General features: G+C 52.5%; 1 protein-coding gene across 3 annotated transcripts in view; it reads left to right on the top strand.

Moving 5' to 3' along the window:
* ETS1 (ETS proto-oncogene 1, transcription factor) overlaps nt 1–27857 on the top strand; it is a 77641-nt gene that overhangs the window by 26992 nt on the left and 22792 nt on the right. For 2 of the 3 annotated variants that reach the window (XM_087763451.1, XM_087763450.1), the window contains exons 4-5: nt 26164–26283; nt 26933–27133. In XM_087763451.1, the coding sequence (XP_087619577.1) occupies nt 26164–26283; nt 26933–27133 (321 nt within the window). Of the gene's footprint in view, nt 1–2240; nt 2562–26163; nt 26284–26932; nt 27134–27857 lie in introns of those variants that run through there. The other variant, XM_087763452.1, reaches the window with a different exon arrangement.

Genomic DNA, 27857 nt, shown 5'->3' with positions numbered 1-27857 from the left:
GGTTTGCTGCGCTCGCTCTGTGCAGGATGGATTATCGAGCGCCGCCGAACCGGGGGGGAACGCTCGGGTCATTTCAATACGGTTGGGACTGCAGGTGCTTTCTGATGGCTTCATCGCCGCGGCCGAGAGCTCGCAGGCAGCTGCGTAAACCGGTCCCCCCCGCGCCAGCACGCACACACGCAGGCACTCTCCCACGCTCGCCCCGCCGCAGAATCGCAGCCTGCCTGCGCGCACGCTTGCCCGGGAGTTTGCAGCGCGCCCAGCGAAGTGTAGGAAGGGAAAGATTGTCAGGCTGCGATAACTGCATCAGGTTTCTCTTCCCAAGCCCGCTCTGGAAGGGATCACATAGAAAGGCAGCTGTTTCTCCTGAATCCCCTTTTGATTTTCAACTGGAAACGTTCTGCTAAATTTCCTCTCTATCGTTTCTTCCTTCAATCATTGCTGTCCATCCCGTATGGGGAAGAGGGGAAAGAAACGCAAAATGAAGGGCAGGTGCAAGCACATTATCCTGTATGGGGAGAGGCAATGGCGACCAAGTTTTATCCTTACAGGCATCCTCTTTTCACTTTCGGATTTCCAGGTTCATTCCTGTGGTAGGTTTCTAACCAAGGACCCACCATGGGAATCCAAAGCACACGGGAATCAGCGGCGGGAGGTTATGTATTGGTCACACAGCAAATCGCTGCTCCGACTCCACTGCTGCAGGAATAGGTTGCCCATAACTGAGCTTGCAAGTAAATTGGAAAGACGATTGCCTGTAAAATTGGAAATGCGAGTGCTTGTCGATGGGTGAGGTGCCTGAAAGATGAACTTTCGGCTGGTGCTAACTGCCTGCCGGGCTTTGCTAGCTCTCAGACTTGCTGCTGGCTGCCTCTTGAGCTATCCGCCTGGGTAAAACCAGAATCAGGCTCTCGGATTTCTGGCCCCGGCACCTCGCAGCTTCTTTTAGTTACATGAACTTTTCTTCTATAAATACGCCTTAGGCGACTGAGAAAGGCACGGCTGAAGAAGCTAGAAATACTCCCGAGCTGTAACGTTTGCATCTGCAGCTCATCTTTCGGTGCATTTGAAGGTTTCTACGGTGTTTGCAAGCAGGACCCTGGTTCATCCTATGGGTTAGCAGGCAGCCTTGAACCCCGGCGGCTGACTCACGTGGCTGCCCTCTTCCCCCCGTGGCAGCTGGGATGTTCATTTGAGCCCACCTTTGATCCGAGCAGCCCGGTCTCTGCCAGCTTGTCGGAGACTGTTAAGACTTTTGGAGTGAGAACCACAAGAGCTGGTTGCTAATGACTTTTTTTTTTTTTTTTTTTTTTTTTTTTAACACTTGTACCGGTAAATTGACATCTGTGAGTCATAATCTCCCTCCTGCTCTGCCGTTTGTGGTCTGAAGTTTGTGCTACCTAAATATAATAAAACATATTTCATGTGAAAACCGATATTCTTCTGTTAACTCCATGCCATGCTGGCACGATGCTCGTCTTGCATCTTTAAGACGCTTTTCATCCCGTCAGTTCCCAAACCTTTTTGGCCTCCCACCTGTACGAAGCACGCCCGTGAACACCCACCCCTGGCCGTCACCCGTCCCCACGCGACCGAGCGTGCCCGTGCACACGCGCTCTGCCCTGACCGGACCCACACATTCGGATGCGCTTGCGGGTGGGAGAGGATCGGGCCGCTCCCAGCGGGCAGCAGCGCCGGCGATGATGCGAGGGCGAAGGGGTGATGATGCGAGCGTCAAGGGGTGATGTGAGCGTGAAGGAAGGGGTGATGCGAGCGTGAAAGGCGGCGGTTCGTGTCGAGACAGGCAGGGTGAAGGCAACTGGCCCGGTTTCAAGAAACACCGGTTTTCGACAGGCCGCCACGGTCCCAGCTCAGGGGGGCTAAAACCGCAACTCCCTTTTCCCCCTTCGTGTTTTGGGGTTGGGATGCAAGCGGAGGTCGTGGCGGAGGCGCAGCAGCACCCAACTTTGTGCTGCATTCCCTGAGACCCCCCTCCACCACCCCGGACCCCCCACCATCACCCCGCATCCTCCATCCCCCCGGACTTCTCGCCTCCCCGGGCCCCGCTGCTCCCCCGGACCCCGGGGCCAGCGCCGGCTCCGCTCCCCGCGGCGCCGGGTGCCGGGGCCGCCTCCGGGGCGGGGGCAGGCGGGTCCCTCCCCGCCGCTGTCACCGCTCGGGGCCGGCCCAGCGCCCTCCCCTCGGCGGCTCAGCCCGGGCCGGGGCGGCGGCGGCGGCAGCGGGGGACGGGCGAGGCGGAGCGGCAGCGAGGGAGCGCGGAAGGGGCGGCGGAGGAGCGGAGCAGGAGAGAGGAGCGAGGAAGGAAGGAGAGAGGAGGAGGAAGAGGAGAGAGGAAGAGGAGAAGGAGGGAGGGAGGCAGGCGCCCGGCCGCCGCTGCCCCGGGCGCCCCGCTCCGCGCACGGCGGGGCTCAGCAGCCGCCGCCGCCGCCCCCCGGTCCCGGCGCGACGCCCCCGCGGCGCTGCCCCAGCCATGAAGGCGGCGGTGGACCTGACCATCATCAAGACGGAGAAGGTGGACATCGAGCTCTTCCCGTCCCCCGGTGAGCGCCTTGCCCTCCCTTCCCCGGCCCCCCCAACTCGCCCTCTGGATCCCTTCTCCCCCTTTTTTGCGGCGAGGGCGGTGGTGGGGAAATATCTGCCCGGTGAGGGGTGTTTGGTTGGGTTTTTTTTTTTTTGGGGGGGGGGGGTCTTTGGGAGGGGAAAATGAAACGCACCCCCCGAGTGGCAGCGGAGCGGAGCCGCCCGGGCTCTGCCGCCCGGCCCGGCGCTCCCCCGGCTCTGCCCCGCGGCACCGCTGGGGGAAGGCGAACTTGCTTTTCGAGCACTTTTAAGACTTTTCACCCCTCCACCCCCCCCTCTTTCTCTTAAAAAACAACCCTCCAGCCTCCTTTTCTCATGCTTCTGGCATCCTTGCGGGGATGTAGGCAAGCACCTCCGGCTGGGAGGCGGGAGAGATGCACTCGGATGGGTTTGTTTTTTTTTTTTTACGTGCTCCCCAGGGCACCCCTACCCATTCCCGAGTGGGTGAGCCACGCCGGGGCTGGCAGCCCTGCACAAGCCCTTTATCTGGGATGTACGTTCCCCCCATCCCTCGCTGGAAATGGCTTGTGTGGTCCAAGCACTCCTGGTCTTTGGGAAGCAAAACTCCAGCGGTACCTCCTCTAGATTTACCACGTTTAAACCAGGAAAGCCGGCTGCTTTGATTTTTTTTTTCCCCTCCCTCTCTGGAGCTGCAGAAATGGGTGGAGGAAGGGTGCAGGAGCTCTCAGGGAAGATAGCACCATGTTACTGAATCGAGGCGTGTGGGTTTTTGTTGTGTTGGTTTTTTTTTTTTGCTTTGGCGATAGGTTTAGCTGCTGCTGGCTGTGGTTAACGCTAATAGTTGAGCCTTTACCATAATAAGGGCTGTTGTTCACGTACTGATGTCGTCTGACTGCCTGCTGACCCCAGATGCTCAACTGATTTCTGCCTTGCTCAGTCGAGGTAGAGGATGGGGCTTGGAGGACCTCCAGGGGAAAAAAAAAACTTCTCTTTCTGGGTACAAGGGAGGGTGAAATGAGCCCTGTTGCTTCATCTCGCCGTGCTGTAATTCCCACTGCGCTAAAGTGGAGGTTTGCTGGATTTTGTGCAACGCTGGTGCGCTGAAAAAAATCAAATTAGAGTTGCGCGTTTCTTTGCCACTTAGCAAGTTTCTAGGAAACCCAGAAAGGGGGCTCAGCTCCTGCCAGGCAATCTGATTTCAGGCTGCATGTGGGAAATAAAATGACAGCTGACTGCTGGAGCGCCAGGCGGGCCGGAGCGGCGCAGGGGTTGCTGCTCAGAGTTAAAATAGATGCTCGTGTAGGATCACCTTGTCTGCAGAGAGCTCCAGTAAGTCAGCACAAGCCTGGGGGATCTGCCACCCATGGGCTCGTCTGATGCAGGGAGAGTGTCTTATGTGTGATCCATCTTCCCGCTCTGCCTGCACGTAGAGAGGACCCGGTCTCTGGTTATAGCTATTTCGGTGCTCTGTGCCTCTGACAGTAAGGCTGAGCCTGGCTTTCAGGTGTGGGCTCTGAAGAGCCAGGCTTCAAAATGCAATGGGGAGGCTGAGGATGATTTTCCAAAGGACCTATGCAGGTTAAATGAGAGGCTCTGGTGGAGCTGAGGACCTGTTCGTGCCTATTTCCTAAAGCTTTGGTTAAAAGAACATTTACCGGAGACTCATTCCTGTGCTTCAGGTGGTGACAGCAGTCTGTTTGCTTGCAGGGGCAGAAAATGGGATAGGAAGAAACACCTGGGCCATTGGGGCAGGTCTGGGAGGACGTGGGGTTTATTTTTCAGTTCAGACCAAAGTATCTGTTTAAATTTACACATCTCCTGGCATGGGTGAGAGCATGTTACAGAGGCATCTGTGTTGTTTCGGTGTTCGAGCATTGGATGAATGTAATTGCCTTGTGCCTAAAGTGAGGACTCGGTGTTTCGTGCTGCCTTAAGTTCATTTTCTTCTCTCCATGAAAGCTCTTTTGCAGCTTATGTCAGCAAGCAATTTTTAGAGTTGACCCAAAGTTTAAACTTTGGCAGGAAGAGCACTGAAAAGCAAAAACCAAAAAGGTAAAAAAGAGCTGACTCCCTATCAGCTTCAGCTGCAGTCGCTTCTGTTTTGGTGGCTGCAGTAACACTGTGAGCCAAAAAGGTCAATGTTGTCAATTAGCTGGCTTAACCTCATTTCCCCTCTAACTTTTTTAGAGAATGCTGAAGCTTTCTTGCTTAGTCGGATTGATGTTGAGAGAAGGAGTATGGATGCTGCTGGCTTATGTTTCTGGGATCCAGCAATGCCATGCGTAGGGGACATAACTTTTCTCTGCTCCTGCCTATTTTGGGCTGCCTCTGAGGACTTGAATGCTCCCTGATGGCTCCTTCAGCCCTTGGTCTCGGTGCTGAACCTGCCACCGCATGTGCCCATTGCCCTTCTTTTCAAAATGGCTATCAGCTTGGCTGGGAAGGAGTCCAGCCCCTTGTTCCTTTACATGCCTACAAGCAGCAAAGCAGATTTGCTTCATGGTATCCATAGGGTTAACCTTACGCAGGGAGAGTCGTTACAGGCATAGGTTTTCAATTGTGCAAGATGTTTAATGTGCCAGGTGCTTGATGCCCCCGTAAAACTGCAGAGATGCGTTGGCCGCACAGCACCGTCCCCCTCTCACCCCCCTGAAATAAACCCTGCTCCAACCCACACGTGCAGGCAGCCTCTGCGTGTAAAAGTTCGATGGGATTTGTAGTGTGTCCAAAGGGTTTAAAAATAACCTGAAAGGGATGTGAAGTTGTCCAAAGTTTCCAAAGCCAAATTCCCCCCCGCTGTTGCCAGCAAGAACGTGTGAGTGAGATGAGTGGCTCAGGAGCCAAAAAACCGCTGTGGTGGGTTTCTCCTTTAATATACAAGTTGTACGTGCGTGGGTTTTCATTATAAGGATCTGATAGAGTAGATGGTAACATCACTTTTGATTGCAGATATATGACTGATCCACCAGTGGGTTGCTGGGACTTAGTTTACTGGCTTTTTTTCAGACAGTAAAAAGCCAAACCATGCGAAAATCAACTCTAACAGGAACTTAACCTTGCGACTGGTAAATGCTGCCCTCCGCAAATGAATTTATTTCCTCCAGTTCTGCAGAGCTCTGTGTGCTCTCTGTGGTCAGAGTTAAAAGCAGCTCCACAACCCTTGCTGGAAGCTGGCAGTGTGTTCTTGGGACTCCCAAGTACTGAGATAACGACATTTCTTGCTAATTAGGCTGCTGACTTGCTGCCCCCGAGGTGTCCCACAAGGTACCGTAGAAGGGCTGTAATGGCAGGTGGTGATGGCTGGGCACCACAGGTGAGGCAGAGATGCTGGGCTGCCCGTCCTCCTGCATTCATTCCCCCTCTTGCTTCCTTTCTCTGGAGGTGGGTCGCGGGCACGCTGGTGGATTTGTTCCCGCCTGGCCTGAAAAGAGGAATTGGTCTGTGCACACGCAGTGTAGAAATCCTGACTGACTGCCGGGGGACGGAAGGACCCCGCGCGTTTCAGCGCTTCCCATGCGTACCCTGAGGACAGCTGGGAGACAGACGCGGTGTTTCCACTGGCCTGTGCGTGGGTGGCATCCCAGGGGTGTATTTTTATCTAGCAAGAGCCTTTCCCTCTCCTCAGGGTTTGCGACACCACCGGGTCGGGGCTGAAGCAAGATTTCTCTTGCTGTGGTTGCTGCAGGCTACAGGGAAGTGGACAGCTTCTATACAGTGTATATTTGGATGCAGAACCTGCCTGAATGACGCTGCTTCCCCTTCCCATAGCCAGGTCAATCTTTTCGTTTTGTCCTTTGCTTTCACTTTCAACGCAGGCAAATAAGGGAGGTTTGCATTTAAAGCGAATCTTTTGGCAAATGCATGCCCTCCTCAGCAGTGCCTTGCTGCAGGGAAATGGCAAAAAGTGCTTTACGAGTCTGAATGCGTCTTTATTACGGCCTTAGGATGGGATCCTTCATCCTTCCCTCTATCTTGTCTAGGGAGTGCAAGTTTCCAACCACACCTTCGCTCTCAGGTCTTTATATATGTGCACAGCATAGGGTCACAGCTGGATCAGGCCGTTCGAGGGAGACAATTTGCTGAGCTGGTTGGGGATAACCGAGTGCACAGGGACTTGGAACATCACCTCTTCCAAAAAAGAAGGGTTGATCCTGCGTTATCCTTGCACAGCACTCAGACTCCAGGCTGGTTCCTACAGCTGTGTCAGCTGCTGGTGACTCAGTTTCCCTGCTGCTGTTAAGAGGTCGGTCTTGGTGGTGGCTTGCGTGGTCACGTTTTCGCACACGAGATGAAACACAGCAGCAGAACACCAGCATTTCCCTGTCTGCTTTGAGACGTCCTCCGTCCTTTCCTCTGCATCAGCTGTACTGGAAGAGCATTTACCAGTTCTCAGCGGGACAGGCTGCACGCACACAAAATGCCAGAGTGTTTGCCTGGGAGCCCAGCAAAGCCTGGGGAAAGGAAACAAGCACTGAAAGGTGAAGTGATTTCAAGGATGCAGAGAATTGCATCCAGCGTCTTTCTGAATGCGGTGGCTTCTGCATTAACAGCAAAGGTGAGAGCTCAGCTTTGGCTGTGTGGGCATGAATCATCAGCCAACAAGGGCGAGACTCTAATAAATTGAGGGCTGTGGGCTCCTCTGGCATTTGCGATGCTGATTGCCTGTGGAGGAGGTGAGAATTTGAACTGAAAAAGAGCAATTATCTTTCTATGCACTTACAAAATGCCCATCACTGTGGTATCCAGCTAGGATGGGGGAATGATAGCTTCCCAGGAGGGAGGGGACTGGCTGCACCTGGCTGCCACCAGCTCCAACGTTTTTAGTGTCAACTTCTGTCTACTTAAGAGACAAAGCTGTAAAAAGAGGTGGAAAGAGGGCAACTCCATAGACCTTTCCTTCAGGGATACACCAGCTAAAGTGCATTCCTGACTACAGCATTTTTAACCTGGGTGCAGGGAGTGAGATTTCCAGGAAAAAGGAATGAAGCCCCATTCCTTCCACTTTTTCATCATAAACTCCCTAAAGCATGTAACAACTGTGTAATTACAGCGTAGTTACATGAAGAGGCCGCTGATTTGCCATGTAATTACGGTGTGCCATGCTTTGATAGACCTTACAAAATGAAGGGATAACACAATCTCCTGCTGGAATGCCGTGCTCCAGCTCTCCAAAGTGAACTGACGAGCACGTCGTATGCCATCCCGCTCTCCCAAATCCATAGCAGATTGCTGGCAGGCAAGCAGCAAGTAGCTGGGAGCCTGCGCGCTCTCCGGCGGGACCGTGGCATGCTGAGTTTTACCAGGAGAACCAGCTTTTGAGTGGAAAAAACTGTGACTGCATCCTCCTGGATGGGTCCCTGGTGTGTGGCTGAGCTGGGGGAGCAGTGGGAACCAGGTTGAGGGAAACGGCGGTGCGAAGGTCGTCCTGTGGTTAGACCTTGGGATTACAGTTTGCTGCTGGAAGCAAAATGGAAGGTGGCTTGGTGTTCTTCACCAGTTGCTGTTTCGGTGAGAGCAGATACATCTCAGGCACTCAGGGAAGAGGTAGGTGTGAGTAAGACCAGACTTTTGTCTGAATACGGTTTAGGGATGTAAACTTGCAGATGTGTCACCAGAGTGGCTGTTTTCAGTCGTGGTACCGATATCGGGTGGGATTTTGGGGAAGAAAGGGTCTTTTCCTTTTTGCATTGTCAGCTGCTTCTTGCATGGGCACAAGGCAAGCAAATTACATGACTTAGGAGAGCAAGTTTCATTGCTGTCCCTAGAATGGATCCAAAGGATGGAGCTGCTGGCATCTTCCAGGCTTACAAATGTTGCTCGGGGGAAGACCTGTGCTTGGTAGGATGGTGCCAGGGGACTAATTGAAGTGAAGAAGGAGGGGATGATCTGCCTTCCTTGAGCATTAAAATGCCCCGGGAGCCAGGGACTGACTCTTGATTGCACTGTGAGTTTGGGGATCCCCATGGAGACTGGGGTCTTCCTTATGGGTGCAGAATTGTGCCTCCGTAGGTCGAGACCTGACTCCCCAGGTTTGCTTCTCGGCTGCGGGTCACGGGCTGATTTGCAGCTTGTCCAAATCAGCGTAGCTCCACTGAAGCCGGGGATACATGCTCTGATCCAGCGTAAAGCCTCATCACTGCAGAAGCCAGTGGGACAGATCTGTAGCTGATATAAACTGTACAGCTGTCTTGCAGCCAAAAATTGGGCCTGCGTCCCCCTTTTTTTTTAAACCCGCGACATAGTTATGCATCTCAACTCTTTTGTTCCTCTTCCGTGACTAAGCTGCTCGCTGCCTGTGTTTCTTTTTTTTTTCGTCATTGTATAGTTTATAATCTTCCAACTAGATACAGAAAAAAATTTGTTTGCAGTGCTGGCCAAGAAGGCTCTGGTTTCCCTGGCATTGGGCCATGCTTACATCTCCAGTCAAAATACTGCTGGTTAAACAATAAATATTTATTGATTCTCCTACAAGCTCCTACATTTTTCCCAGGTGCAGTGGAATTTGAGGCGGGGGGGGGCCACTTGACTCCTGCCAATCGTAAAATTGTGAGATGGCTCCGGAGATAACGTCTCTCTAGTGGTCTCGGATGCGAAGGTGACCCTTGCAAAGCTGGGTTCAATCCTGCTGCACGGCCCCTCACGTCCAGCCTATAGATCTCTCTTCTCTCCATCCCAGCTTCTCCAGGTTTGAGGATTGTGCCTGTGACTGCTCCAGGCTTTGGTGGTAATTATGTGAAAATGTGCAAATCTGCAAGTCGCTTTACCTGCCTGAATATCTCCTTGAACACGAGGGACTCGCATCCTGGGGGGGACAGGCATACTTCGATGTCGGGTCTAGAGAGGTGGCAAAAGAAAAAAAAAAAAAAATCAGGGTGGTTTCAGTTTGTAATTTGGTTAAAAGGCTGAGCCTTCGTATCTAGATTGTAGGCACCCGCCGGATCTGAAAGCGTGTAACATTAACAGGCTGCAAATGTTTGCATGCAAAGCCTGAGCTTCTGCAAGGCTGCGTGTGTTTAGATGAAGGCAAAGCTCTTGGTGCTTGCATTCAAAAGTGCTCTCAGTTGTTCTCTTCCCTCCTCCAATGTGGTGGATGGCTCAGAGTAACTTTTAGCTTATTTAGCCCCAGATGGGGGGCAAACCCAGAGCTCTCCACCTTTGCTCGCCTCTTTCTGAACTGTAAGATGAAACTGCACATTTTTGTATTGAGTCTTTTTTTTTTTTCCCCACTCAACTGGCAAAAATCTGAGACCTTGTTTGCTCTTCCGTCCCATGAACAGCAGCACCTCATTGGGGCAATATCTGTACATGCAGGACTGGGCAGGCGATACATTTTTCCTCGTGGTCTTGCTGACCATGCGCGATTTTTTGGCATGTCTCAAATTGCTGTCGATGCCTGGCTCCCTCCGTCCAGCGACCTGGCCTGTGCTCCGCACAGGTGGACCTGTTGTTTGCAAAAAGCCAGGATGCTGTGTTGGTGCAGCACGGTCGTTCAGTTGTGCCTCTGGTTCCTGTAGCCACGCTGCCTGTGGATAAGTATAACCCTCCAGAAAAATATTACAAATGCAAGGAAGAAATAGCAGCTTTCTTTCCCAGAGAGGAAAATCCCCTCGTTTCTGTGGTTCCCTCTGCTTTGGGAATGAGAGCTGAAGATCAGAGGTCATCATGCGCCCTCAGCTATTTGCCGTGTGCTGGTGGCAGCTCCCGTTGTGGATTGGGATGTGCAAAGTCCCAGGGCTCTGTCTGCGTCTGAGCTGGTGGGGCTCTGGGGCTGTAATTCCTGTCTCCATCGTCTCATGGCTGGTGCTGGACACAGCAGTAATCCCCTGCTCCAGCAATTCCCTGCTTTCCAGCTTTTTTGCTCCTGTTAAACCTTTCCTATAAAGCCAGAAGAGGCAGAGACCTCCATTTCGAGTGGCTGGTGCAGAAAACCCAGCGTTATTCGGACTGCAACGCGTGTCCGGTGAGCTAAGCCGTGCTGGCTCAGCATCCCCCAGCACCCTGGGTGGCTTTGCAGGGAGGATTGCTCTCCTGTAGGATGTGGCTGCGCGTAGGAAACCTTCCCTGCTGCAGACCATGGTGCTGGGGTAGCTGTGGAGCTGCAGGCTGGCTCCTAACCCCAGCTAAGCGTTCAGAGCTTGTTAATGAACGAAATGCATTTTCTTACACGGAGGGGATTTTAAATTGGCTCCACATGGATTATGTACGTTGTCGCACTTTCCCGGAGGGTGATGGCATGAGTAGGAATGTGGGTTTGATGAAAGAAGCCAGACACTGAGTCAAAAGCAGAGCGGCTCCCCCCGCGCTCCCCTCCCCGTGCCCCTTCTCCCCCCATCTCATTTCAAATATTTGACGTGATTCCAAGGCATTCTTCAGATGGCTGGTGGGGAGCGCAGGAGAAGTCAGCCAGTGGGACTTCGCTTTTTTCAAAATGCAGCATGCTTTTGGAGCCTCTGACCCCAAAAGATGTTGAAGAAAGGCTTGATGAGATCTGGTTTTAGGGGAAACCGAGGCACGGTGCCGCCATTAGGCTGCAGCAGGGATCTGGGAGCATCCCCAGTCGTGTGCTCCAGGTCTCCCTCTACTTGCAGTATTTAGGTTTTCTTATGGTCTGTGTTAAGCCGTACTGCACCCCTCTGGCTCCTCCGCAGCACCAGGCAGGCCAGGACCCATCTGCCTCTTGGGATTTCCAGTTTGGGTGTACTGGTTGACTCTGATTTGGTCTGGGAGCTAGACTGGGGTGGAGGTGAATGGCTCAGCCATGCGTCCCTCCAGGAACCAAGTGTCTTGCACAGCAGGATGAGGGTTGCGTGTCCTCGTGGTGGCTGGGATTTCCACTGGGATGCTGCCTCTCCTGCGATGTGCTTGGAGGTCTCTGGATGAAAATGCTGACTAAGGGAAAGCTGCCGCTGATGTTGCAGCCAGTAGACCCCAGAAACTGGAGCCGGACACTGGGAAACGCTTTGGGGTTTGTTTTCTGTTGCTTTTTTTCCCCCCACCGTCAGCACCATCTATCACAATAATCAAAATGTGGCTTTTTGACCCACATGAAAGTTTTTTTTTCATAGGTGTCTGCATGTGTTTGTGCAAAACCACTTAATTTTGGTCAGTGTTCTGGAAGCAGCAAGGCGGGTTTTTTTATACCTTTTAGTTTTGAGAAATTGTTTACCGAAACATGAACCATCAGAAGAAACAGCTTGCAAAAGTTGAGTACTCCTGGCTTTTTCCACTGGAAAATTAAAAAAAGATGTAGTAGAACACGTGAAATTTGGGTCTTCTTTTTTTTCTTTTTCTTTTTTTACACATTATTGTTAGAAGCGGTTTTTGGATGCAATGCCAAGTGCTTTCTCTTTTAAAATGCTCAAGGCATGTTACCCAACCACTCCATCTCTCCAGACCGCTTTGTGAGGTCAGTAAATACAATTCCTCCTTGTTTGCAGCCGGAGGTGGGGAAAAACTCGTTTACTCAATCCCCAGCATCAGCCGCAGGCGGCAGATGAGTCCGGCAGGTTGGTCGCAGCATCGTGGCTCCCCATCCCGTGCCCCGACCCTCTGGTGTTTCCCAGACCCGTCCTTTCGAAGGGATACGAAGAAATTTGGGCTTGATGTCAGAGGGCTGTCCCCGATTCTGGGAAGGCCAGTGCCACTGCGGCGCTGGGAAAGTTTCGCTTTCCAGCGTCAGCACTGGGGTTTCGGAGCTGTCACAGTAGCCGTGGCCCGTCGGGGTGGTTAGTCACTGAGGCTGGTTTCCATCCCTTTAAGCGGCTCCAGATTTGAAGCTGGCTCTATAACTTGCAACTTGAAAGGCCCCGGCCATGCGCCTGTTTTGCCTTCGAGCTGGATGACTCTCGTGCGTTCCTGCTTTCACATGGCTGAGCCCCGAGCAGCCGGGGCCATATGGATCCTATAGAGTGACCTGGCAGCCCATCGGACCGGCGTAACGTCCACAGGGTGAGGAGGGAAGGGGGCTTGGCAGGGAGCGGGAGGCTGACCCTGCTCTCAGCTGGTCCCAGGCTGGACGAGCCCTCTTGCCGCTAGCCCAAGCCATTTGGCATCTTCAGGCTGTGATCGAGGGCTGCTGCCTCTTCCTCAGCTTCCCCGGGAGTTTGCTGGCTGCCGGTCCTAAGCACTCATTGAAAGCCAGAGTTAGGCCTAAAAAAAATTTAAAATTAAAAAGAAGGAAGAAGGCGGGGGGGAAAAACCCAGAGAAAAAGAAGAAAAGCAAAGGGGAGGGATATTGTGCCTTTAAACAGCTGTGCGCCAACGTGTGTAACTGCGCTCGCTAATCTGGTGACTAATTCGGTGCGTTGCAAAGCAGCAGCGAAGCCGGCTGCCAAGCTGGGCTGCGTCCCGGCCGAAGGCTGGAGGAGTCATCGGGTCCCCTCCCTCCTTTCATCCCGCACCCCGCCGGGGTGCCGTTCCCCCCCCAGCCACCCCACCACTCCCCATGGCAATTTATTTACTCATCTGGAGGGCACAGCCCCGGCGGTCTCTTGACTCAGCAGTCCAGGGCCGATGGGAGCCGCGGGAGCAAATTCCAGGGAAGAAATAATCTCATGACTTGTCTCGGAAAAGATTGCTCTGAAAAGATCCCCTTACGGTCACGGAGCGCTCCATGCCCGCCCCTCCGGCAGAGCCCTGACGAGGCTCCCAATTTCCCAACCTCGGGGAGCTGGGGCAGTCAGCCAAGGCAGCCCGGGGGGACTCGCTGGACCTTTCTCCTTGGAAAAAAAGGGATGGTTTCGGAGATGGGGGTGGCGTGGGGGCCCCGGAGCCGGTGCCTGTCCCCTGCCGGGGCACAGGGTTGTGGGGAGCTGGCGCTGCCTTGCCAGGGCAGGGAGCCCAGAGCTTGGGGTTGTGTTGATTTTTGGGTCATTCTTCCTTTTTCTTCCCCCACTTCCCAGGGAGGGGTTTAAACCCTTCCTTTGCCCCCAGGCAATTTCAGTTCTTCCATCAGTGTTTTTGCTCAGACACCAGCATTACCTTCAGCAGGGCTGGCACCGTGGATGACTTACAAATTGTATTTATGCTTTTTTTGCCTGTTGGCATTTTTTCATCCTACTTGTTTCTCTCACCCTGGCCTTTTTTCCCCACCTCCTCCCCATCCAGAGTCACTTGAGTCCCATCCCCTTTTGAAGGCACTTTGGGAGGTCTGGTCGCATGCCCAGTGCTGGGGATGGGGTGGGATTAGACCAGGTTAGGAATTGAGTATCTTTGCAAACCTGCATTTTTCTGGGAGGAAGGCTGGCCCCGTGGGCGGGCAGGGCTGCTGAGCTGACAGCTCTCATACCTCCTTCTGAAGGCTCGGGAGCACGCAGCTCCTGGGGCTGTGACCACAGGGACACGGGTGTCTGCGGGCATCCTGGCTCCCTGGAAGGGTGCCCATCCACCGTGGCGGCCGTGCTGCCTTTTGAGATGAAGATGCCTGGAAAGAGGAACCAGTCTCTGGGAAGAGGCTCCTGCTTCCCATATACTTAGGGATTCACCCCAGCCCCTAAGCAGGAGCTTGGGGCCGAGACGCCAAGGGCAGCGGGGAGGCTTGCACCCCCGAGCCACCCATCCAGGGCCCTGCTGAAGCTCCTCCAAGCTTCTTACAGTTGGTGGAGGATTCCCAGAGTTCCTGGCAAGGGCTCTCAGCTCCTGAGTCGCCAAATGACACCCCCTCCACCCCCTCCTCCATTTACGTCTCCTCCTAATAGCCTCTTGGCCTGAGCAGCCGAATTCAATCAGCCCTTTCACCATCTGCTCCCAGGCACTTCTGCCGGGGAAGGCTCGGGGCCAGAGAGGCTGTAATTCCTTAATAGCTTCCGGATGCTGCGCGCGGGGTGGATGCGAGGGCTGCGAGTGTCTCAGCCTCTCTCCCCCCAGCCTTCCCTGAGGTTTCCAAGCTCGGGCTTCCTCTGGGCAAATCTGAGCATCTCCAGCCGCTCTGATTTATCCCTTCGCTCTCCCGTCTCTCCGGGCTGAGGCCAATAGGTGACATAATCCCCGTTCTGGACAACCCTTGGCTCTGGGATGGGGATGACTGAAGCTGATGGGGCAGCCCAATTCATCTTTGGCCACCTTCCCCAGCTCACTCCCACCTTCTTCATCTTCCCAGGGCTTTGTTTGGCCCAACCTCTGCGCTGGTCCCTTCCCCGGTGGGAAGTTTCCTAGAAGTCGGAGCTGGAAAAGACGACCTTCCGGGGGTCATTTGGGAAAACCCTTGCTCTCCTGCATGGGTGTGCTTGATAACCTGGAGGCTGCATGGCGTAGCCTGGAAGGGGCAAAGCCCAGGAGCTCTGGTGCTCACCTAGGGGTGGAGGAGGCTTAATCTCGGGGCTCTTCAGCTCCCTGCTGTGCTTGGGAAAATCCTCTTGTTCTTCACCTTCATTTCCTTGTCTGCTTAAAAATAATACCACAAGAATCGTTCTTGGGATGTTGTGAAATGAAATTGGTTTGGCACTGGTGTTTCTGAGGCACTCTCTGTGGCGTGGGCTGGAAAGTTTTGGTTCCCAGGTTTCTCCCAGGGCCCTTTCTGGCCTCCATCACTGGAGGAGCTGAGCAGCTTGGTTCACTCTCTGGGAACAGGGGACAGGGAGGTGCAACAGTGTCGGGCTGGCAGGCAGCATCCAGGGATGGCCTTGTCCCTTGTCCCCCCCTGGCCCCAAGGCTGATGTGAAGCTCTCAGCCCAGCCAGCAAAATCCTCCCTGGTTTGTGGCTGCTGAGGTCATCTGCTGCTGTGCAAAGCACGGCTGGCTCGGGGCTGGTGGGTGGAAATGTTCAGTGTGCAATGGGTGTAGAGCATGTGCGGCTCTTGTTCATGGGCTGGGACATGGATGGTGCTCATGGAGGTGTCATTTGGTGGCATTAGTGGAGTCACAACCCTGAGGGCTGCCGGGGGAACCAAGGAGATGGGGCTGGCTCAGGCAGCAAAGCAAAGAGAGCAGGTCCTTTGCTTTGAGCGTCTTTTGCCTCTTTGGTTTGGTTGGTTCTTTCTCCCCTCCTGTTAAATGATGCTGTGCTGAGAGATGCAGCTAGCGTAGGGAAGATGCTTGGAGTGTGCAGTGAATATTGTGAGCTACTTTGGTTTTGATTTCAGCTGCAGAGGGCCGTTGTGTGTATTTGTGAGCCACAGAGAGGGAGGAAGGATACCTTCAGAGAGGAGGCATCAAGGTACTTGCAAGTGCAAGTCTTCAGTGGCAGTAAATCCAGTGATGCAAAGAAGTAAATCTATATCTAGCACTGGGGAATTAGAGGTATGTGGATTGTTACACTACCTGCCATCTCTTGGCAGCTGCTAGCAGAGTTGACTGTTTGCTCTAAAGAGTTATAAATAATTTTGTTGATTAAAATGATTGATTATCCTTGGTCTAATATTATTTAGTCAGAGCAAACAGTGCTGAGATTTACCAGCCGTGCTCTGACCTCCCAACCCTGGTCTGTTTGCAAAAAGCCTGTGTGATTGCTTGTTTGATTTCAAAGCTAAATACCCTCATCTCTCCTCTTCTCCTTTGGTAACTGCAAAGATAACTGGACAGCTCGGCCTGATAAGGGAGGACAGACCAGGAGTCCTCGTGTGTGGTGGCAGGTCGCTGGGCAGAAAGGGACGAGGAGGTGAGATGGGGACCTGATGGTCACCAGGTGAGGACAGGCTAAAGCTCTTGGGCTTCTTCTCCTCCTCTGCACGTACTTGCCTTGCTCATTAAGTGCTGCCTGCGCTTCTTGGGCAGAGCCGAAACACTCCCTGCTGTATGGAAAAAAAAAGATGCTATCAAAAGCCTAATACTAGAAGAAGGGCTTTCTCTGAGTAAGGCAGCAGCAGCGATCCCTCTGCAATCCAGGGGGGATGTGATACGCTGCAACTTGTACCCTCCCATTGAGCAATCGGCTGCGTTTTTTGCCGGCTTGGCTGTACGTCTGGCTGGCGTTGCCCTGAAGGGAAGGGTTGGCCAGGAAGGCTGCGGAGGTGGAGGTGGGATGGGCGGCAGGAATCTGCAGCTGCAGAGCAATGTGGCAAGCTTCGCCCCCGTACCCTGCCGCCCTGGGGCAGCGTGCGTGCTCAGGAGGTGACCCGGAGCTGCCGAGCCTCCCTTCCTTATCATCGGCTCGATCCCTTCTGCATCACTGGCTTCGTGCTCTCTGCATCATGTGGAGATGTCCTGGGCTTGAGGAATGCTGTAGAAATAACTGTGGGCACCTTCCACTCGTGACCAATAGCCACTTTTATTGCATGGACACCGCCAGTGTGTCTCCACAGCATGTCCAGCCCTTCCAGCTTTAACAAACATTCTTGGTTTATGAATGAGAGAGCTGGTGAGTGGAAGAGAGCGACTTTGATGTGGAGGGAGATATTTTGGAGGTTGAACATCATCCTAGCTTGAGGGCACTTCAGACTGTGTCCTGCCATGTGGTACCCTCGTGCCTGGCATGATGTGGCATTGACTCAGCCTGGGGGCAAGGGCTAAGGCGAGGACACAGAGAGATCAGTTAATGCAGGACTTGGACTGAAAATCAAGTGAAGGTTGGGGAATTCCTTGGGACAGACAGATTGGAGGCGTTTGGCTGAGCATCTGCATGTCTAATCCCTTCCTGAGGCAAGGATAATTGAGGCTCCTTTTTAGGACCAGTGGGCTCCCAGCAGCAGGGACATCTGTGGTGTCCATCTACATCAGAAATGTGGTGAAGGGCAGCACAAATAATTGTTTTTTCATTCTGGGCACGGAGGCATTTCACGTGGCCGTGGATATGTGATGAAACCATCCCGAGCTGTGAGGTCATGTGTAGCTGCTAACAAAATGTGGTGGCACAGCACGTTCTTCAGGTGTGTTTGAGCTGACTTAGAGGGGTTGGGATCTCTTTGTGGGGTGATGAAAGAGCTCAACATGAGTGAAGGTTCCTTGGCCCTTATCCCTACTGCGAGGGGACAGCCCTGCCAAAAGATCTCAGCCTTCCCTTTTCACACTTCCGATCCTGACAGCATCTTCCTCGCACAATGTACTGCCGATGAACCTCAGCCCGGCCTTGCAAAATCTGTGCTCTCCCTTTTCTGGGAGACTATCACGCGTGGTTTGGCAGCCCCATCCTTCCCCGGAGCAAGCAGCTGGAGGCGTTGGAGCTGAATCCCCACTGCGTGTCTGTCTGTATGCCTGGATGATGAAGGAGAGGGAGATTAATATCTGGAGGAGAGAGTGAGGGCTTGTTTGGGTAGAGAAATGCTCAGTCTGAACTGCTCGGGTGTGATTACAACAGTACCTTGGTAGCATCCCGTGTGTGCTTTTGCAGCCCAGGGTCAGGGGGGATGGATCCTTCTCCTGGGACAAATCCTCCAGTAGCATCACTTCTTCATCGAAGATGCCAGAAATGGCATCGTCAGCCAGAGATTCGAGGTGAGGGCAGCAGAAGTCATGGTTTTAACCTGGCTGGAAAGAAATGTATGCTCTCGTGGATGGTGGGAAGCACTGGGTGTGGATGACCTGGGCCACTGTCTCCTCCGTGGAGTGCTGGAGCCCAGCTGTGGGTTTGCTTTGGGAGTGCTCCGGCCGTGCTCTTGCGGCTGCGGAAACCTCCAGGGCGGTGAAGCCGGCATGGCTGGCCTTGCAGGGCTCCCAGCCCAGCCCAAAGAGAGCGAGGAATTTCAAGAGGCTTCTGGTCCCAGGAGCGAGCCATTTGAATACCTCGGGCACCCTTCCAAGAAGCAAATGAATATCTAGTTGTTTGTTCGGTGGGGATTGCTGGGTTTTTGGAGGTTTTTTTTTTTCTTTTTTTTTTTTTCTCATTGCTGTTGAGCAATTTGAGCTTTGCTGCTGGGACCCCGGGTGTGAGGAGCTGGGTTTTAGCTGCTTGTTTGCAGAGGAGCATCTCCTGGAGCTGGAGCGCTGATGCGGGGCAGCTGACACGGGAATGACCTGGACTTGCTATTTACACTTGACCTCCTTTCAGTCGGGGCTGGGTGTCCATTACAGGCTTTGCTGAGCCCACCCCGTGCTCCCATTAGTGCGTGTGTGCCTGTGCATGGGGATTAGAGCTCTTTAGCAGCGCAGTTAGCGGGGATTAGAGCGAATTATCGCAGAAAAAGCATGTCTCGTAGGTTTGCGCGGGCAGGGAGCGTCCTCCCAGCCCTGCTAAGGAAGGATCGGAGGCACGCAAGCCTGAAAGTGAGACGCTAATCCTATCTTCAGAGGGGACACCCCGGCTCATGTGATGTTCGATTGGGAAAGCAGGAGGGTGAAGGGTGATGAGGGCCTGACTGCTGCAAGAAGAGGCTTCGCCTCCCGAGCAGGAGCGATTTGGGCACGTGGAGGTTGTTCGTCGCTGCCTCTGCGTGGGCTGCAGCCTCCTGGCCTGGCTATCTCCAGAGCGCTGACCTGTGAGCTCAGCCTCTGCACGGGTTTTGCAGGCGTTTAATTAACCCCGCACTCTGCCGTCAGGCCAGCGGGTTTGGAAAAGGCTTGCACAAGTTTTTAATTGCTATGCTGTTAAATCTAAAGCGACAGAAGCTGTTTCGAAGCTGATTCAAGGGTGTTTGCCTTGGCGGGGGGGGGGCTTGTGTCGAGTTAACGGCAATGCTGGAGCTAAACCACACCAGCCTCGTAGCACAGCCTAACCTCTGCTGTTACTTCGTCTTGATGGAAAAATCTTTTTGCTGACTGCTTTGCATAGTTTTGATGAGCGTTGTTAAACCATGGCCGCGTTTCCCAACCTCAGAGGTGGCCGCATCTCCCCGGTGCTTGCTTTTATCCATCTGTGCTCCTTCCAGCAGCTGAGATGGGGAGGACAGAGCAAAGCCCTCCACCGAGGGATGCCCTGCTTCGAGTTGCTGCGGGGAAACGAACCGTAGGTCCTGTCCCTGCCTGCTGAGGCTGGGGAAACTTTCCCGTAATTGCAGCGAGCGTTGACTCAAGCGCTGTGGTTTTGCTTAGCTTTTGTCCAGGGGTTTCTCTAGCACTTCTTTCCCTCCTCTCCCCCACAAAAGCCAGGGAGCACTGAGCGAGCTGACCACCAGGCTGCTGTTCCTCTGCGAGCTCCTGGGACTGCAGGGGATGCCGCTTTCCCAGGATCTCCGTCCAACACCCACATTATAAAGCTGGGAGAGAGAGAGAGAGGGAGCGGAAAGGAGCCTGAACGAGGGCAGCAGGGAGGCTCGGAGGGCGAAGCCTGCAACTTTGATAGCATCGGGATAGAGGGTGAAGCATCCTTTCACCTGCTGGTGCTGTTGCCTGGTTCCTCGCAAGGTGCAAGATAGCCAGAGCCAAAACAAACCCTCCCTCACCTTTTGGTTGCTCTGTGTCCATGGGCACATCTCCCCCAAGCACCCTCTTCTAGCAAGCTTGCACCCATGCAAGGGTGTCTGCATTTTACAGAGGGGTGAAGCAATTTACCCCAGAGGCCAAGCAGAGCATCCTGACATCTCACCCTCACCTTAACCTTTCCCCTTCCTCGCTCCCTGTGATGCTCTAAGTGCCAAGAGTCCAAACTTGGAAGAAATGCTTTTATCTGCATTTAGGGAAGACAGTTTTCAGGCCCTTTATTTAGGGGAAGAGCTTGCCCCCATGACACACCACATCTCCATAAGAAAGCTGCTGAATGCCGGAAGAAAGCCGGCTTTGTTGTGCTTTCTGCAGCGCTAAGCAGTGTGGGCTTTCGGTTTCCTCTCTTGTTTTTCTCTTGAAGCCCAGCTTTCATCTCAGAGTATTTATTTTTCACTGCTTGAAGGACAAAAAAAAAAAAAGACTTATTTTTCTTTTTCTTTTTTTTAAAAAAGAAATATATTTATTTTAAATTAAAATAGCAAATGTCTGTGCCTTTTGTGCCATTCCTTGCAGAGGGAAGCAGGGCTGGTCTCTGGCAAGTTGCTGCAGGAAGGGGAATCAAATCTCCCCTCCGTATTGCTTGGTCCTCTGCCTCTCTCCCCCTGTCCTGTCCCCGCATCCCCAGCAAACGCCTCTCCCAGTGCTCACCCCTTCTCCCCATCCGTCCTTGCTTCCCAGTTCTCCCTCTATTCTCTTTTTTCCAGCTTTCTGTCCCACTTTCCCTTTCCCCCCCTGAATTTCGCTGCCCTTTCGGTCCGAAGAGCCCTAATTGGAACAGGCCGGCTCCTCTCCTGCTTCCTGCGTGGGAGTGAGAGGCAACGCTTGTGAAAACAGTTCAAAAGTGCAGACAAATTTTTGCCTAATCCTGCCTAAATAACAGGGGGCTCAGCCAGGGTTATTTGCCCGGGTGTCCCTGCTCCTAAGCTGGGGGCACCTGGGAAAGGCAAAGCTGCCCCAGGGGGGAGTGGAGGTGCCTGGTGGTGGTGGTGGTGGAAACCTGAGATGGGGAGATGGTGCCTCCCCGGTGCCCAGGCTGCTTTGTTGGGGAGCGTGGGAAGGGTCTCAGCTCCCGGCCCCCTTCTCCCCAGCCTCCTCTTATCCTGAGAAAGGTTTCTCGGCTGCTGAACCCTGCCAGCTGGGGGACATTGGGAAATATTCTGTGTTTCAGCTTCCCCCATCCCTAACTCTGCTCTAGTTTTGGTCCTCGTGAAGGCTGGGATAGAGGGGGCTCGGCACGGCGGAGGGATGAGCTCAGGCAGCATCGGGCTTGGTGTGGGCTGGAGATGGGGAGTCTGGGGGCTTGGTGGTCACGGGCTCACTGTAGGCACATGGGAAGAGGGTAGGAGAGCAAACCCATCTATCTCCTTGCAGAGCCTCTGAAAAACTCCTGCTCCATCGCAGACATCCAGCAGCGGGGGAATGTCCTGGACCGTGGACACCTTGTGGTGGGGCAGCGCTGGTGGCTGTCATGCACGTGGGCTCAGAGGAGGATCCCAGCCAGCTCAGGGCTCAAGGACTGAGGTCTTTTGAAGGAGCCAGGCACAAATTCATGCAGCCCTTGGATGCATGGTTCCAGAGAGATGATTTTTCTTGACTCTCTGCAAATGATCTGGTTAGAAACCAACACGCATCTTCTCCCAGACTTGTCCCCATGCCTCTTTCAAGCCACCAAAAGGCCTGAAATCCTCATGATATTGGCATGCTGCAGGGTTAGTCTCAGGCCTGGGAAGGGGAGGACGAGGAGGCTGGGCAGGGAGCAGGCTTTTACCTGAGACAACAGCGCGTTGGGTTCCTGACCTTGGCGTCCATCCATCAGAGCAAGGGCAGGGGGAGGCCGCCAGGTCAGCTGGCTCCGCTCTGCCCCACCATACATCCATTTACACACAGGCTACTGGGTAGAATGGTGGGGACCAGACAAGGACACACTGGGGCTTTTGATGGGAAAAAAAGTGAGTGGCCGAGAGGAGCTTTAAGGATGCATTGACCCCGAGTGGAAACTCGGGTGAAAAATGACTGCTCCCATCCTCCTGCTCAGAGCATCTTTTTTTCCTTTACTGCCATTTATTTTGCTTATGCAATCAGATGCTAATGCTTTGGCGTGCAGCGGAGTCGCTTGCATTTTAAGGTCAAAATCCCTAAAGTTTGTAAATTGTAGTCCTTTAAAAAGATCAGATGTGTAGAAATAGTTTATACATGCGGAGCCTGGTGAGAGCAGAGTGGGAATTTGGCTGGGAGATGAACTTGGCGATCTTGGCCTCTTTGTCCGTTTGCTGGCTGGTTTTCTCCCAGGCTCCACGTCTGTGCAACTCCCAGCACAAGTGGGGTGGTGGGGTTTGGGCAGATCCCCCTTAGCATAAAACCTATATAGGGATGCAGCGCTGGCTCTTGGCAATGTCAGGGTTGTCGTTATCCTCTTGTCTTTCTGAAGTCCCGTCCCCAGGGATGTCAGGGAGCTGGAGGAAAAATAGAGGTCTGGTTTTTGAGAAGCCTCCGGGGTCTCAAACAGAGCCCCCAGATCCCTCCTTGCTTTGGAAAGCTGCAGCCAGATGAATAGCTGTCCCTCTCTGCCTTCCCACCGTGCAAGGCAAATTACTTATCTCTGCTCTACAGATGCTAGAGATGCTGGTGACATAATTTTCCAGAGCGACTGCAACTCCTGTTAGTATTTAAAAATCAAACCATAACACCCTGCCTGGTCTCCCAGGAGGAAAATCAAATGCAGTTCCCTGTCAGTGCAGCGGCAGCAAGAGGAGGACATGGCATCTCGGCAGCAAAGTGCACGTGGCAGCCGTGTGATGAGGCTTTAATGGGCGTCATAAAAACGATGCAGCAAACCGAGTCTGGGATGCAACGCCGTGGTCGCCTGGCCCCTGCTGCTGCGCTTGCTTTTCGGATTAAAACGCTGAAGTTTCTCAACTGAGCTTAGGTGTAACAGCTGGGTTTAGTGCTGGCTAATGCTTCTGCCCGTACATTTCTTCAGAGCCTGTGTGTGTGCACGCATGCATGCGTGTGTGTACTTTGTGGACAGCAGGAGGTACACAAAAGGAGACATTTTATTTGTGCAAGATTTGATTAAAATCTTGGAAACAGGTTTCAGATGGCAGTGAAAGCTGAAACCGGGGGAGCTAAGCCTGGGTTGCTTTTGTTACTGCAATTCTGCTTGGCTCTGACCTTTAAGCATCCCAAACTGAAGGCAGAGGACTTGTTTGTGGGTGCTGGAGGACATCTCCAGGGCTCGGTTCTCCTCCCTGGGAAGTAACTCCCCTGCACCCAGCAAAGTTGCATCGGGGAGAGCCGGGTAAAACCCATCGTGCTCCCTGGACACTCAGGGTTTAACAAAGAAAATGCTCTTTAGGTAAATTCAGTATCTCAAAACCAGCAGAGGCAGAATTTAGATTAAAAACTGTCCGGTCCCCCCCCGCCTCTTTCAGATCACACGGCTGAGACTTGTCCACAAACACGTATGCAGAGCTTTACAAACACATTTAGTTTTACACGTGTGAGCTTTTCTATAGATGTGGGACACTGCTGACTAAAATAAGGCTTCTGCAAGCGTTAGCAGGCTTGGGGCTTTTTGGCTGTTTTGTCTTCTGAAGAAATTTTAACTGGTAGCTACGGTCTAACAGGAAAAAAAGTAGATGATGTTTCAATCCTAAATCTGCCAAGTACAACGTATTATGAAGGAGAAGCCTTGAAATGCACATTTTGGTTTATTTTGGTGTTTAAATAGAAACCCTCCTCTGGCGCTTTGCTTTTACATTTTTTTTTAAAATTTGAAAATAGACTGTTTGCTTCTCCGATGACCTCTCCCTGGGAATCACTTTTAAGTCTTCCCTGTTTTGACATGTTGTTTGTGCAGAGCTCAGCATTCACCTTACTAAACCAAAACCTTATCCCCCGCTACTGAAAAATTGATTCGCTGGGTATGTGCAAACCCAACTCCACGAATCCGGCGGGAGAAACGAGGGGGATCGGCGATAGGTACTCGCTCGTATTGCAGAGATAAAAATACAATTTTGTACGCACCTCACCTTGCCCTGCTGCTCTTCGTGGCCTGCCTAAGGAGGTCATCTCTGCACAGGTTTTTGCGAGTGATTCAGTGTAAAAATTGGGGTTAGAAATGGTTTTTTTAGCCTAAGCCTGACTCATCTTCCCATAGCACCCGGGAGCAGTGAACTGCCGTTTAACCAGCCGGCGGAGGGGAGTGGATTCCTGGGTGGTCCCTGTAACCACAGAGCACAGAAAGCAAAGCATTAAAATGTAACATGAGGATGAAGGGAAAGGGGCACTGAACCACTTTCTCCCAGTGTTATCTCAAAGCAGCAGATGGAGAACAGAGATAGCGAGGGTGGCTGCTCATTTTTCCGTGCCCTCTCCAGCCAAATCCAGTAAATAATGAAGTGTAATTTGCCAAATAGCCTTTGAATGTATTATTTGCTTTCGAAGGTCCTGATGCTTCTGCTGTGGCAGGGAATCCTTGATTTATGTGGTGGGGTTAGGGGGAGGAATCGGGCCCCGAGAGGCTCGGTGTCGGGGGTTTTACTAGTCCTACCTGAGCAGAGAGTCGTGCAAATCATTACATGAGTGCTTTGGTGACTAACGTTAGAGGGAGCTGCAAATAGAGGGGGTGATTTTGCATGTCTTTTACTTGGGGACGATAGGCCAAAGGTGCAAAGACGGAGACAGAAAAGTGGTTCTGTTTGGTTTGGCGGTGGAGTTGCGTGTGGTGCGTCCAGCTGGTGATTTGGGGATGCTTTGCAGCGTGGTCAACCTCACCCTGTGCTGCAGAGCTGCACCACGAGAGCTTATTGCCCAACCCCCAGATTCCCACTTGCAAAAAAACCCCAACATTGCGTTGTTTGGACTTTAAATGATGCCTGTGAGTTTGGCTGTGGAGGACCTGAGTGGAACAGGAGCCCCAGACTGGGTCAGACTGGAAAGCAGCGTTGTTGCACCGGGCTGCCTGTGCTCAGTAGCTGCAGCGCTGTCTCCAGCCCTGACTCACCGTTGCGTTAGGGATGCACTCAACGCTGCTTGAAACAAGCACTCGCCAGCGTTTTGCAGGTGTCGTGGCTTATTAAATCAGACCTTAAATTAACTTAGAGGGATGCTAAGCCGAGGTGGATGGGATTTCCACAAAACAGAGAATTCCTTGACTTTTGATGTCTACACCCAGACATTCACGAAAACACCAAAGGAGCTTGCGCGCGTTGTCATTTTTCCACTGAGAACAGTTTTCATTGAAAAATTTCCAGTAGGCTACAGTGCTAAACCGGCCTCAGGTGGAAGATTTACACATGAGACCGATAAAGTTCAGTCGTTTGAGACGGTGGTTGCATGAGGCTTTCCTTCTCTGTGAAAGACGTTTTTCAGGAATGCTTAAATTATATGAAAAAGAGCCAAACCTTTATTCAGATCAAGGAGGTTTTGTTTTTTTCAAACGGTTGCTTTTGTTTATGAAACTCTTCGGCTACCAATATCCGCGCCCTTCCAAATAAATTAGAAAAAGAAAAAAAAAAAAAGAGCTTTGCTTCTCATCAGGACTTACTCCAAGGCCCGGCTCTTGGCTTGGCCCCGCGCTCTCCCATGGGGGCGGCTGAGCATTGTTCAGTGACTCACCCCGAATCGCGTCGCTCCGTGCTACGGGCTGCGCATGATGTAACTCTGTGCTAACGTGGGATTTTCCAGCTCTTTGTTTTCCCTCCCTCCTCGAATGGGTTTTCTGCTGGTTCTTCGTCAACTTACTTTTTCCAGGATTGCCCATGATTGTTTAAAAATGTTTTTTTACCCTTGCTTTTCTTTCAACCGGGATGCCCAGAGGTGGAGCGGTAATTCAGAGACGCTTTTCTCCCTGCTTTCTTGTTCGCCCTGGTGTGGGACGAACATTTTTTTACCTTCATTGGTGTCTGGAGCTGCTCAGCTATCTCCCAGGCTCCAGACACCACGTGGGGTGATGAAGCCCAGCAGGCTGATGGCTGAAAAGGTCTTTGATATCACTGTCAAATTTCCAGTAGCTCATTCATGGTTGGCTTGTAGGGAGACCATGTGCACCATGTAACCTGGCTTACCAGACGTGGCTTGTTTATGCCCTTTAAGTATTCAGTATTAAGTATTTAAGATTCTTTTTCTTGTATTTAAGAAGCCTGCGCATGGACTTGCAGGGTTTAGGTGTAGGGCTAGAGGCTCTGGGTGTGAAAATTTCAGAAGAAAAAAAAGATTTCTCTGTTTTTCTGACAATTCAGTGGTCAGCATGACTCCTGTCATCTTTCCCAGTCCCATGTCCTCATGGCCATTTTTCTCTCCTCCTTTCAGATATGGAATGTGCGGATGTGCCTTTATTAACTCCCAGCAGCAAAGAAATGATGTCTCAGGCATTGAAAGCCACCTTCAGCGGCTTCGCAAAAGAGCAGCAGCGGCTGGGAATCCCCAAAGGTAAGACATGGCTTCCCAGTGAGCGGCCGTGGCAGACACAGAGATCGTGTCCTCCTGCCGGGCTGCCCTTCTCCACATCTGCCGCCTCTTTTGGTGATTCTCTTCAGGTAGTATGGCCTTGTTTCATGGCGGTTTCAGCTAGAAAAATCTGGACATACAGGCAAAACCTTTCAGTACCACTTGCAAACTACACCTGTCTGACAGATTGTGCCTGTCTGGCCTGCTAACTTCTGCTGGATGACTGCTCTTGCAGCTTTGGGGACCTGCTCCTTTTGGAGACAGCTCCAGGACTTCTATTTACAAGCCATCTCCACTATACGGAGAAGCAGCGGGGACCCTTTACAAGAGGCTGATGACAGCGAGAAACCAAGCAAAATGGAGAAATGGGTGGGAGACGGGATCAGAGAACTGGTGGGATTTTTAGAAGTCCCAAACAAATCCAGAGCTCGTTCCTTGTGTGAAATAGGGCTGATCCAAACTGTAGGTACTGTGTTCCCCCACCACATTTTACCCTTATGCCAATGGACTGTCTATGGGATGAAGCTCTGCAGGTGCTTATCTGCTGGGACAGCTGTTTGTGTCCTGTTTTCCTGGGGAAATGGCTTGTGGTTGCACCTTAATGGATCTCTTCTACAACCCCTTGTTGCAGATCCCCAGCAGTGGACAGAGACGCACGTGCGGGACTGGGTGATGTGGGCGGTGAACGAGTTTAGCCTGAAGGGAGTGGATTTCCAGAAGTTTTGCATGAATGGAGCTGCCCTCTGCGCCCTGGGCAAGGAGTGCTTCCTGGAGCTAGCGCCTGACTTTGTGGGAGATATCCTTTGGGAACATCTGGAGATCTTGCAGAAAGGTGAGTCCTGGAGTCTCCAGGGTGAATGGCTCACACCGTCCTGGCTAGCCTGATTTTGGGCCTTTCCAAAGACCTTGGCTCACAGTCTGGCTGTGCAATAATGAGGTGTTCACCTTAGGCTTTAATCCCAATAAAAGCAGCTTTCAAAGCCCAGCTTTCCAGTAGAATTTCAAACGGGCATCCCAATGGGTAGTGGGCAGTGCAAGTCCTGGCACTGCTTGAAAGAGGAAGGGTGTTTGCACTGGCCGCTTGGCAGGAATCCCCAGTGGGCAGGGACGCTCTGCCTGCCTGGAAACGATGGTGGGATTTTCCAAGGCATTCTTCCTCAGCTCGTTCAGCTCCCGTTGTGAATTTTACTACTTCCTCCGGTGGAACTGAGTACAACAATACCACCAAAATCCCACCCTAATTTCCCAGTTGCAAATGGAAGCTGCTTTGCTTTGTTTCACATCCCAAAAGGTGTAACAGCATTTTGTGGAGTGGCTGTTGTCCCCCCCCGCCCCAGGAGAAGCCATCTCTGCCAGTCCCTGCGTGACAGCATTTAAGGGCATTAATATTGATTGACTGGGGACACACACATTTATTTTTGGGTGTCGATTTTCATAGCATTTGGATGCCCAAGCAACACTTAATCTGGGATCGTTTCGGAAGAGCAGGTGAAGAGCTTAACACCTTCAACTGAGCCACAAGCAGGAGCAGCAGCAAATCTGGGCTTCTTCTCCAG

This window comes from Nipponia nippon, unplaced genomic scaffold, assembly GCF_047370975.1.
Source record: "Nipponia nippon isolate SJK-2023a ecotype South Korea unplaced genomic scaffold, ASM4737097v1 scaffold_28, whole genome shotgun sequence".
NCBI lineage: Eukaryota > Metazoa > Chordata > Aves > Pelecaniformes > Threskiornithidae > Nipponia > Nipponia nippon.
Note: the sequence above shows the minus strand (reverse complement) of the source record. Positions and strands in the feature narration are given on the sequence as shown.